The 12,366-nt window shown below is 38.6% G+C and overlaps 1 protein-coding gene across 5 annotated transcripts in view; it reads right to left on the bottom strand.

The window, feature by feature from the left end:
- tenm2a (teneurin transmembrane protein 2a) overlaps window positions 1-12,366 on the bottom strand; it is a 397,797-nt gene that overhangs the window by 56,214 nt on the left and 329,217 nt on the right. For all 5 annotated transcript variants that reach the window (XM_059515536.1, XM_059515537.1, XM_059515538.1 and 2 more), the window contains one exon: window positions 5,606-5,844. In XM_059515536.1, the coding sequence (XP_059371519.1) occupies window positions 5,606-5,844 (239 nt within the window). The remainder of the gene's footprint in view (window positions 1-5,605; window positions 5,845-12,366) is intronic.

Below are 12,366 nucleotides of genomic sequence, written 5' to 3'. Positions count from 1 at the left end.
GAATGAATAAAATAGTTAAAAAAAAAAAACGACCTAATACTGTAGGATAGATTTCGCAATAAATACATTTGTAATTTCAATAATTTAATAGTTTATATTATAGTACTTTCTAATAAATGTAATTTTATATTGACATTTATGATAATTAAAAAATAATTACACTTAAAGTTAATAGTGTAAGATCCCAAAATAAATAAATAAATACAAATTTTGTAATAAATAATTTTGGAATATTTTGCACTAAATATATTTGTAATTTTAACAACTTAATTTATAATAAATGTAACAATTTATATTAACAGATATCATAATTCAATACATTTGTTAATAATAGTTTCAATAAAAAAAGTCTAATAATTGAATAAATTATTAAACACTAATACTGTAATAAAATGTAGGATATATTTTGTGATAAATATATTTGTATGATAATTTAATAATTGAAGATATGATAAATTACGATAAATTTCATAATTTTATTTTAAATGTTATGACTTCATTAAATTGAACCCAAATCCAAAATATATCACTAAACAATAAACAGCTAAATAACTAAAATGCTAAATGATAGAAACAATACTTTGTAATAAATAACATTTAGATTTTATTTTATTATTGAATCATTTTATACATATTTTATATTAAATAAATATATATAATCTTACATTAATTATATATAAATCTAATACAAATAATACAAATAAAAATGTTATTAATAATTTTGTAAGTTAATATTAATAATCACATTATATACAAAATACTATGAAATAAATTAAAAATGCACAAAGAAAGAATATGAGCAATGATAAAATGTAGCTCAAGGTTCCTTACCCTTGACCCTCACCCTAAAACCTGATTGTTGATGGATGTAACTCCAGGACCAACAATCCCAGATGGTCTACTTGTATTTCACAACATTCTCAGCAAGTATAACCTGTCTTCTTTGTGTACATAGTGTGTGTCAGTGTATATATGTCAGTGTGCCATATAAGTGAGTCGTTGTCTTCCTGTTGCTGATCTGATGCTGTGTTGTTCCTCACCAAGCCATCCAGACCGCAGCCTGTGGAACCAGCATGTAGCCTGATGGAGTCTAAACCTTGTTATCTTTCTTTCACATTCCATCTGCCCCTGTCTGCTCTCCCTCTATCTCCTTCTTCCTTTCTTTGATCACTCTAGGCCAATGAATCAAGCAGTCTTTAGCACAGACAAGGCCGCGAGGGAGCTGCTGAGCGTTTGTCTTCTCCACAACATGTGATGACAGACCTGTTTCTCTTTTGCATCAGGACCGCTCACCTGTATCCTAGCAACCCCATCCCTGCAGGAGCAGCCTCACAACACAGTGACGAAAATGATGTCATGAATGCATGCAACCAGTCTCTTCTCTGTGCTCTCTATCTTGTTTCAACAATTTTCTTCTCCTGTTTTTTTTTTCTGCCTCACAATTTCTTCCTTCATCTTATGTCACTTTGACGCATCTTTTCTGATTTTGTGCTCACCCTCTTTCTCGTTTTAATGCTTATTTCATTCTCTCATCTCATTTTGATGCTTCTGTTCTCGTTTAGTCCCATCTGGTTTCATCCTCATCGCTTAATACTTTTCTTTTGTTCTCATTATTTTGTCTCACCTTTTTCTTTTAACCCATCTGATCTGGTCTCAATGCTTTTCTTCTTTTCTCATTTAATCTCTGTTTTTCTTGTTTGTCTCATTTTAATGTTTCCCTCCCATTGGCCTCATCTTAAGCTACGTTGTACATATATACATTTGTCTCATCATGTCTATTTTCGTCTTGTCTCATTAGGTCTCATTTCTACTTATCTTTTGACACTTTTCTTTCTTTTGTCATCCTTTTCTAATTCTGTCATTGTCTTATCTCTTTCTATAGACTCATAATATCTGGTCTCAATGTTTCTCTTCTCATCTCATCTTTATTTCTCTTCTAGTGTGGCCTCATGTTGGGTTAATTTGTCTTATCTCTTTCCCTGGTTTTGTCTCAGTCTATTCTCATCTTGTCTCATTTTTACTCTTATCTCGTTTTGTCACTACTCCTCTCATCTTCTGCTATTATGTCTCATTTCTTTCTGGTCTCAGTCAATCTTATTTTGTCTCAACACTTCAATTAACACTTAATCTCATCTCTGACTCTCTGGTTTCATCTTAGTGTCTATCTTCTCATTTGGTCTCATCTTGTGTTAAATTGTCTCATCTCTTTCCATTGTCTTATTTTATCTGGTGTGTTTCATCTCATTACTGTTTCTCTTGTCTTGTCTCACGTTGATGTGTCTCTTCTCATTTGGCCAATCTTGTCTTGTCCCTTTTCTCTTATTTTTGACTTTAATTATTTTCTTCTCATCTCATCTTGTCTAATTTAGACGTTTCATTCTTGCTGGTCTCATCTTGTGTCATTTTGCCCAATCCCTTCCTTTAGTCTTACAGTATTTCATCTTGACTATTCTTGTCTCATCTTACCTTATATTATCAGGTATCATTTATCAGGTTATTTCTTTTGTTTCCTCTCATCTTGACACTGCTCTTTGCATCTCCTATTCCCTTTTTATTTTTTCTCCTTTCTTTTCTGCTCAGCACACCTGTGTTTGTATGTGTTTGTGTGTGTGTGTGTGTGTGTGTGTGTGTGTGTGTGAATGTAAGCCACAGGGATCTGAAATGTGTTAGTACGAGCATCTGTGAGTCCTCCTCTCCTGGTGCTGAATTTGGGCTTTCAGGGGCTATGGTGCCGTTCTGGGACAGTTATCCATCCCCAAAGAGAATGAAGCAAAAAGCAGTCTTTCAGGCCTCCAGTAAAAGATGAGGAAATAAAAATAACTTATTTTGCTCCCCTGTTTGTTCCCTCCATTCCCAGGGAGATTGGGCAGCTCTCAACGGACTAGCAGTCACGTCTGTGTTGGGGAAAATGCTGCAGTGGCACATTTATCTGTTTGTGGGGATGCACTAATATACAAACACGCGCACAAATGTGAACAAGTCCATAAACACACCGTCACAGAGCTTAAGCAGGGTCAGTTTCTGGCAGTTAAGACCTCCATCCACTGAATACTGCTGACAGTACAGCTAGAATTACCTTAAGAAAAGTAAATACGCATTCACTGAATGAATCCTGTTCAAACCAAGATAAAAGTTCAACCTCTGTTTTCAAACAATATACAACTGTTGTATGAGTGTTTGGACACTGAGTAATAATTAAAAATGCACACATTCCATTGCATTACATAACACATCAGTGGCATATGCAAACTAATGATGCTAACTCCACCTTTTTAATTCCCTTTTAAAATTCCCTTCAATTTAATTCATCCACAGATGTAGATCATCACACTTAGTAGTATCATTGCAAAACAAGAAAGAGATTTTGTTCATCTTTAAAATAAAAAGCACTTCATTTTATATTTTGTTATATAATGCATACACTACCATCCAAATTTTTGCGGCCAGGAAGATTAATTTTTTTAACTTCTATTCAGCAAAGATGCATTAAACTGATAAAAAGTGACAGCACAACTGTTTTCAAGATTGATAATAATAAGAAATGTTTCTTGGACAGAAATTTAGCAATTTCATCAGAAATACCACAAATCATGTGACACTGACCACTGAAAAAAATCAACAAGAATAAATCACATTTTCAAATATACTACAATTTAAATGTAAATAATAATACATTTATTATTAAGTGGCACTTTCAAGTATCACTTCAGTGTCCACACACTTTTTGAACCTTTCCCAGTTTCGATAAGTGAATATCTGTGTGGTGAGTTTCAGACAGCACAAAAGAGCGTGGAGCACTGAAGGACATGGGAAAGGCAGACGGGTAGTTGAATACACGTACAGCGACGCAGGCAGGAAGAACAAGGGCGTTTGTGCTGACTCCTGCACTTGCTGACTGCCCCATCTGTTGAGTGGGGTCCCCAGAGAGAAGAGGGTCAGTGAGGGTCCATGTGACACATCTGCCCCTTGCTTGTGGCTTTTAAATAGAGACACAGAGGGGACTGAGGCATCCTGCCAGAGCAAAACTCCCCAGCCCAGGTGTGCTTCTAATAGAGGCCACAGAAAGCCAACCTCTACCTCTATGTCCTCTTTTGTCTGTCTATGAGGCTTTGTGTCTCTATCCTTGTCTCACTTTCTCTCTGATGTTCATCGAGAGTGTACCTTTTTCTCCTTTTTTTCTTGCGTTCTCATGCTGTTCACACCCTCAGTATTAAACTCATCCAGTGTGAAGAGCGAGGACTCATTTCTGTTCTCCACTGGGGGTCCTTTACGATGCTCTGTGAGGTGTGAGGGGAAGGCCACCGGTTCTCCATTACCCGATAACTGACGTTAGCATAAACTAACGAAACCAGAGAGGCCTTATTGAAAATAATAACACCCCCAAGCGTGTCCTTCACGGGCGCAGTGTGGGGTTAAAGACTCACGGCAGTGCTTTGCATTTAAAGTGTCCTCCCCGATCAGAGGCCCACATTGTCTTTAGGTTGACATGGATATTCAGAGAGTAAACGAGCACTTTGTAAATAGGCTGAAACTAATTTTCATGAGTATATATATTTAATATTATTAAGTAATCTGATAACTGGACTAGTTACACAAAATAATACAAAATCATCTGATTAAAGCAGTCATCTAATTACAAACAGTACCTTCAACAGTGAGTTTCACTCATTTCACCTTTATTCAATTCATTCTTAAATGAACTACTGTGGCTGTTAAGAGGATCGTGCTCCATCTTGATTAATAAGCGATAGCCCGGTTCCAGAATTGTTGTTACACATTACAATTCTAGCATTTATACATAAATACACTTTGCAGATGAACTCTGTTAGCTATTTTTGGGGGGTAACTGTCTTATTCAAAAATTGTGACTGCATGTATCACAATTCTACAACACTTGAAGTTTTTATGCATAGTGCATTACAAAGGCTATTATAATGTACGCTGTATCGTCTTATATCTTTCCATAAATAACTGCTGAACTTAACATGCATTATAATATTCGCAGATTCTTGGTTGTTTCTCAAGTGTTTTAATGTAATTCATGAGATCAAATGATGCATTACCAAAGCATAATTATATATATATTCAAGTCAAGTGGTGTTACCTTACTGTTTTATGTGTACTTCCATAAAGCATAGTCTTTTTAAGAAATACGCAGGTTAAAGCCGGCTTGTCAGTTTAGATACATAAAGCTGAAACGTTGCTTTTAATAATTTAGATCTTAACAATGTAACTGGTGAGTTCTAGTCACAGATCACCCGGTATGAGTTAGGTAACATTTCTACATTTCTCCTCAGGCACATTCAATAATGAGCAGCATCTGGATAAAATATGCACACACATACAGTACACACACGCACGCACGCAAAATAATGATGAATAGCCTACTTAATCTCCATGTGGAATTCAATTATCTGCTTATTGCCATCACCGAATCAGTGTTTGTACAGATATAAGTGCTCATTATAATGCCTAAATGAGTCTCTCAATCGATTATAAAAAGAGATCCAAAAGAGAGACTTAAGAGATGGAAGATGTACATCACAGTCAATAAAAAGCTCATTGAAAGGCTACAGGCAAAAAAAGAGAGAATGAGGTATTTTACCGATGAAGTAGGACAGCAGAATGGCCAGCAGGGCGGCGGCAGCGATCGCCGACAGGGCAGCACATTTCCAGCTGCAGTACTTGGACGGCTTCTTCAGCTTGAAGGCGCTTCTGGAGAAGGTGTTTCTGGGTAGGAGCCGCGGTGGAGGAGAATATACAGTGCCGGACGTCAGGGGGTAACCAGGAGATGAGCTGCTAAAGAGAGGCGTGGTCCCTGAAGAGGTCTTAAACAGGAAATGCCTGCAGAAAAGAGAGATAAATAGCGCTTTTAGTATTTCAAGCACATGTGGAAGGTCACATCCATCCCTGGAATCAAATCTCCTTACTGCATCCTCTCTTTCTAAGCTCTGAGGAACATGTGTGTTTGTGTGTGTTTTGTTAACCGCTGAGTGTCGCAGACACTTGTTGGGGGTGAAGGAGAGTGAATGCAGCGCCTCAGTGTGGAGCAGTGGACATATGGCACATGAACACACGGCACCGCAGGCCCACTGAGGGACACTTACACAACAAAGTCACTCAATAATTCAAAAGCCTCCGCTCCTTTCAGGTACAACAAACATATACTGTGCAGAGACACACACTTCACTGAGACCATCCGCAGCGGTTTGATATTCTGGTACGGGGTCATTTCCGTCAAGCTGATGAAATGAAAAAATCTAGACAGGAGGATATTGCTGTGTACTTCACAGTGAGATTAATCATTACAGCATCATAAATGGACTCTTGGCGCAGACAAACAGGACGTGATTTGTTAATATCCAGCCTCAGCACTGAGACTACCGTGAGACAGAACACACTCGGAGATAATCAGCGTTAAGCTTCCAAAAACATCATAAATGCAGTTCATAGACCACAGAGCCATGTAACAACAGACTGGCAGGAATCCACAGAATGTTTTTCACTATGGTGTGCAATTCTGAAAGATCTAACAAATGCCTCACGAATCACTTTTACCCCGACTAGATTTAAAACAGAATTGTTTCTATAACACTCCTGCTACCCTTGCCTTCCATTGTCTGGACAAACAGCTGATTTTTATTTTTATTTGTCAAAAACTCTGACAACAACAAAAATCTGTGACAAAATGAACACTGAACAACATTTATGTGACACATAGGTAGCAGGTTAAACAATTAAATGTATTTTAAACAGACAGTTCACCCCAAATTAATCACCATTATGTTGTTCTGAATGTATTTTATCTGTGAAAAATAAAAATAAATAAAGAGTAGACGCTTCTTACATTGAATGCATACAGTAAACACAAAAAAGTCTAAACATCATCTTAAAAGCACCAAACAGTCTGTATGACTTGTCAGCTATATAGAAAGTCTACTGAAGCCACACAGCAACATGGAAAAAATAAGTAGATAAAAATAATTAAATCCAGTAAAAAAGGTATTTTAATAAAAACTTTGAATACGTTTAAGTGAGAATGACAGCTGCACCAAAAGTTGCGGTGCACATTATGAAGAAAGTAAGTCAGACAGGAGGTTGAGTAAATGATGACAGGATTAATATTTACTGATATTTAACACCAGAAAAAAAATAACACACTTTACCTTTAAGAAATGACATCACTCAGAAATTAAGTGTCAGAGCGGTCTCTCTGGTGTCACACGGGTATTCTCCAGTCTCTCTTCAGTGCTGCTCTCATTAGTGGTGATACTCGCTAACATAGCCTTAATGCTACAATAGATTATTGATGAAACTTGTACAATTTAGCATTGCACTTAAATAATTTAGCAGTTAATTACTGCTCTGAGCCCCATGCTGGTGTTTCCTGCCCTGCAAATGAAGACTTTAGTCTCACACAAAGCCCTGTCGTGCCAGCAACACGAATGCAGTTTTAAAAAGAGGTGTAGAGTAAAATGGATTAGCTGCGGTCACGTTGCTGTTGTGAATTAGCGTAGGGTCGTGGGGTTTGTCATGTTTTATCAGGTCCCGTTCTCTATTAAGACCAAATTGAGAGGCTGAGAGCTTTTCTGCGGTCAGGTATCTGCCTGAGAGGCTTGTCTCTGGACCGGCCCCCACACCCTACCCCCTAGATACATCCGTCCCTCATACGTCTAACCTATGAGGGAAACGGCCACAGGCTGCTCACTCCTGTGATCTTTAATAGCTTCTTTCCACAAGATGCTTTCCAATATCTCTGGACACGTTCCAGCAGCGGATTCCATTTCCAGAGCTGATTTTTGTTCCGTCGTGCTCCAGCCCTTCCATTACCCCCATCTCTTATCGGCCTATCCCCATACATCCCTCTATCATCCCACACTCACCCATGGATGGACAGACTAAACCTCCCTGGAATCTGGCCTGATGGGACTACTGGGGTCAGTGCCTAACGAACCCCTCACAGAGGGATTTTTTTTTAAGTTTTAACCTACACATACAGAGCACTCTTAAATTATGTACATTTACACAAGAGAACATGACCAGATACTACTACAGAATACTGACAACATTATTATACATAATATACATTTTATATATAAAAAAAATAAATAAAAAAAAATGGGAAAACAAGCAGCTTTGTGTCTAAAATGTAAGTTCTAAACAAAGAAATAGAAAGAGTATCATGGTAGTATGCTTTTCATAATTCACTAGATTAATTCCTGAATATGCCAGTGTTTAAAAAAATGGTTGAATGAATAATTAAATTACTAACTCATAATTACGGCAACTTTTTAGTTTGTGAATAAGTTGAATGAAGTTAAGTTTGAGTGAATAATTTACGTAAATGGTTCAAAGACTACCTCATAGTGGCAGCCCCTCATTTTTTTTCCCTGAATGAATCAGCAGGCTAAAATGAATCAGTTGACTACATGATTCAATGACTCATTTATAATGTCACTTGTTTCATTCCCAATGTTGGGAGTAATTTATTACAAAAGTAATACTATTACAGTAGTATATTACTTTTTTGCTGTAACAGTAATATAATGCATAACTAATCATATTTGGGTAATATTATTACTCATTACAATCTCAGTAACGCAATTTACAACAACATATTTTAACTCAAAATTAAGTTCAACACTACAAATCAGCACCAGAGCAAAAAAAAAGTCTGCAAATAATAAAGTTTGTCTATTTCCTGTTGCTGGAATTAGATGGTTGAGATGATGGAGATTGTTGTTTCCTTCCTAAGGAATCAGTGTTTTTGAAGCAATCACTTATATGGGTCAATTATTTAAATTATAAAGACAGTCACGTGTCGCCACCTACTGGTGAAACGAGTACAAATTTCCGCCACTAATATACAGATATAAAATTGGTCTGAAATACACAAACACAGACAAAGGGAGTTAAACAAACAAACAAAGTGAAAAATACCAGTATTGGTAGATTGTATACGTTTTCAGTACCATCTCGGTTTAGTTCCAAGCAAACCGTACTGTTACCAAAACGTGACGCGTAAACTGCTGATCACTGGTTGGCTGAAGAGAATCGTCACTACCTGCGTCACTGAACTTGTGACACAACAGAACCACTAGATTTAAATCAGCACAGCCAGCGAAGGATTGGATGCAATTGTTTTGAACGAGCGCACCTTCTTTTTCAGTCGAAGTCGAATAGAGGTGGCGCAACTATAACAAAGTGAATTATCCCACCCACTCTAAAGCGGTAGAGTGTAAACTGCAAGGGAAAACGAAAACTGAGCCGAGCCGTGCCGCAGTGAGCCCTGTTGAGCCGAGTCGTACCATGCAGTAGAAAAGCGTTATAAGGCCACAATCCTATAGGGAAAATAAACCTCAGAAGAAATACAAAAGAAAAAAATAGAGGTCTGTCCTTCTCAGAAGCCACTAAGGGAGAGATAGAGAGAGTGAGAGCTGGTTGATAAAAGTAATGAATGGTAATAAATGATAATAATGCAGCAGTATAATGAATGGAGGCCACATGGAGGATTCCACATGGTGGCTTTACATAACAAAGCTGTTTTTCCCCAGCTGAGGGTGACATCTATACTGCCTTAGGCCTCACTGACTCACACACGCATGTATAACACATACACACAGGAGTGCACAAACACATGCAAAGCTTGAATAATTATGTGCATGAACCATGCAGCTCGGTCAGCAGCAGAAAAAACTGAATCTCACATTTCTTCGTAATCATATTCACTCCCTGTAATATTCTTTCTGCCCTTCTTCCCCAATTGATGGTGTGATGCCACAGGCGGTACCTCCACCTCCAGCTTCATGCCTTTATCTGAACCTGTGTCATCTCCCTTCGCATCTTCCTGTCAGGTGCGACCATGCACAAACTGTAAAGGGAAGCTAGCAGGTTACAGGTAGGCAGTAATCAGGCCTGCAATGAGCAGCAGAGTGACAGGAAGGCAGCCGAAGTTCACGTCTAAAAATACAGCTTCGCTTCCTGCGGGCCGCCTCCATGTCATTCCACCACTGTCTGTAGTCGGGCGACTCGCAAGGTCAAGTCAGTCACTTAAATGCCAAATCATTTTTATCCACGCAGAAGGTTGCAGCCACTAATTTGCCAGCTGACAGGGGTGTCGGAGGGAAATTAATTAAGGTCATTTTGGAAGCGTGTGCGCTCGAGTTGAAGTGTAACTCATAGCTATTGGCTGAATCTCTGTTGAAAGCTCATTTCATCTCGGGATGGTAAGGGGAAGCCGAATGCGGATGGAGTGGCTTAATTGTGAAATGAAATTAAAATGCTTAATTTACACGGCGTGCTTAATTGACAGTGATTTATGTTGAGCATTGTTTGGGAGGCAAGCTGGGGAGAGAGTTGAAGCCAACTGAGATGATGGGACGTGTGAGAGAGACAGAGAGAGAGAGAGAGAGAGAGAGAGAGAGAGAGAGAGAGAGAGATGAGGCCAGACCAGGGGGTGGACAGGAAATAAAGAGAGGCCAGATTGAGCCCAAAAAAGGAGTGCTGACAGGGTGGGGTTATGCAGAGGACAGTCTGGAGACAATGGCAGTTTTGCACTTTTCAAAGTCCACAGGGAGGATCATGACTTTACTTGGATACAGGAAGTGAGAGAAGGACAGAAAGACAGAACAACAAGAGAAGAAGAGGAGACAAGGAGAAGAAACAAATTGAGAGGAGACAAAACAACATGAAGCAAGGTGAAGAGACAAGAAATGAGACAAGAGGAGATTAAAGGGCGTGAGATGCCAAGAGGAGAAGAGCTGAGAGAAGACAAGGAATAATGGAAAATGTGAAAAGAAGAACAATTAGGAGATGACATAAGAGGATATAAACAGGGAAATAAGGAAATGTGAGGAGACGAGATGAGGACATTGGAAACAGGACAAAAGAAAATAAAGACGGAACAAAGGCACTGGAATAGAAAAAATTGGATGCGAAGAAAAAGACTTCAGATGAGATCCGATGATATGAGATGGAGAGACAGGAGAGCTGTCAAGACAAGAGGAAAAGAGCTGGGAAGAGATGAGATTAAACAAGATGATGTGAGGCCAGTATAGATGAGACAAGATGAGATAAATTAAAGAAATTAGAGGCACAAAGAGGTAAGGACATAACAGTAGGACAAGAGAAGAGGAAATGGGCTAAAATAACTAGACGATATCAGATGAGAGAAGAGGACATAAAATGATACACAATGAGACGAAGAGAAACATGGAGACCTAAAGAGACAAAATATGAGTCGAGATGAGAAGGGTCAGTAAGGAGAGGCAAAGAAATGAGAAGAGGAACAATGATGAGACAAGTGTTGAAATGAGCTGATATGAGAGGAGATGAGACCAGAAGAGATGAACCAAAGCAAGGAAACTAAAGGATACAAGAAGAGAAGATGAAACTAATGAACTAGAGAAGATGAGAGGACACCTCGAGGAAAGGAAACAAAATGAGAGAGGAACAGATGAGAGAGAAGAGAAGAGAAGAGAAGAGAAGAGAAGAGAAGAGAAGAGAAGAGAAGAGAAGAAAATGAGACAAAGAAAGGTGATAAGCTCAGGTTCCTTTTTTGTAAGTTCTCTGCAAGCGCTGATGAAGTCATCGTTGAGGTCATTGTATGTGTTGTGTGCAAGAGCTGATTAATGACCATGTCTCAGTAAGACAGGAGTGTGTTCTCACTTTATGAGTTTGTGTGTGTGTGCGTCACTGAGCGCTGTTAAAAATTGCTGAAACCGGCCCCTGCCACTCATTAGTTGTGACAGCCCCAGAAGACCCCTCATCACCAAACATGTAGTTAGTGTCAGACTCCAGTGTTTATTTATTCATTTTTAACTTTCCATTTCCAGATCTATCCCGCATTTAACTGTCTGATCTTACACTCACTGCCCACACTTCTCTGATTGACACCCTCATTATATACATCATTTTTCCACTTTAAATAACCAACATCAGCGCCTATCAAGACAGGTAAGTGACCGCGGTCATGAAATACCTCTATGTGTATGCTGTAATAGGAGTAAAATACTTTTTTAACTGCTTTTTTTTTTTTGGAACGCCCACATCCCAAAACACCCAGCATGAGAACAGACAGTTAACCAAGACAAGTTTCTCCCTGACGTGAAACACACTTTGTTCAGTTTTGTTAAACTTTGCTTCTCTCCACATTCTCCTCCTGCAATCCAACTATTGGGCGATGGGTAGGCTAAACACCAAAACAAAGGTATCCAAAAACTTTTCTAATTATGTTTGCTGGGATTGCTGCGCCATATCCAGAATTTGATCTGCGTGCGGCACGAGCAGAGAGAGGGCCCATAAATCTTCAGCAAGCTGCGGGCACCTGTATTCTGATTGGCTCCCGTTAGGATAACAAATTGGCCT

The sequence above is a fragment of the Carassius carassius genome, chromosome 29 (assembly GCF_963082965.1).
Source record: "Carassius carassius chromosome 29, fCarCar2.1, whole genome shotgun sequence".
Taxonomy (NCBI): Eukaryota; Metazoa; Chordata; class Actinopteri; order Cypriniformes; family Cyprinidae; genus Carassius; species Carassius carassius.
Note: the sequence above shows the minus strand (reverse complement) of the source record. Positions and strands in the feature narration are given on the sequence as shown.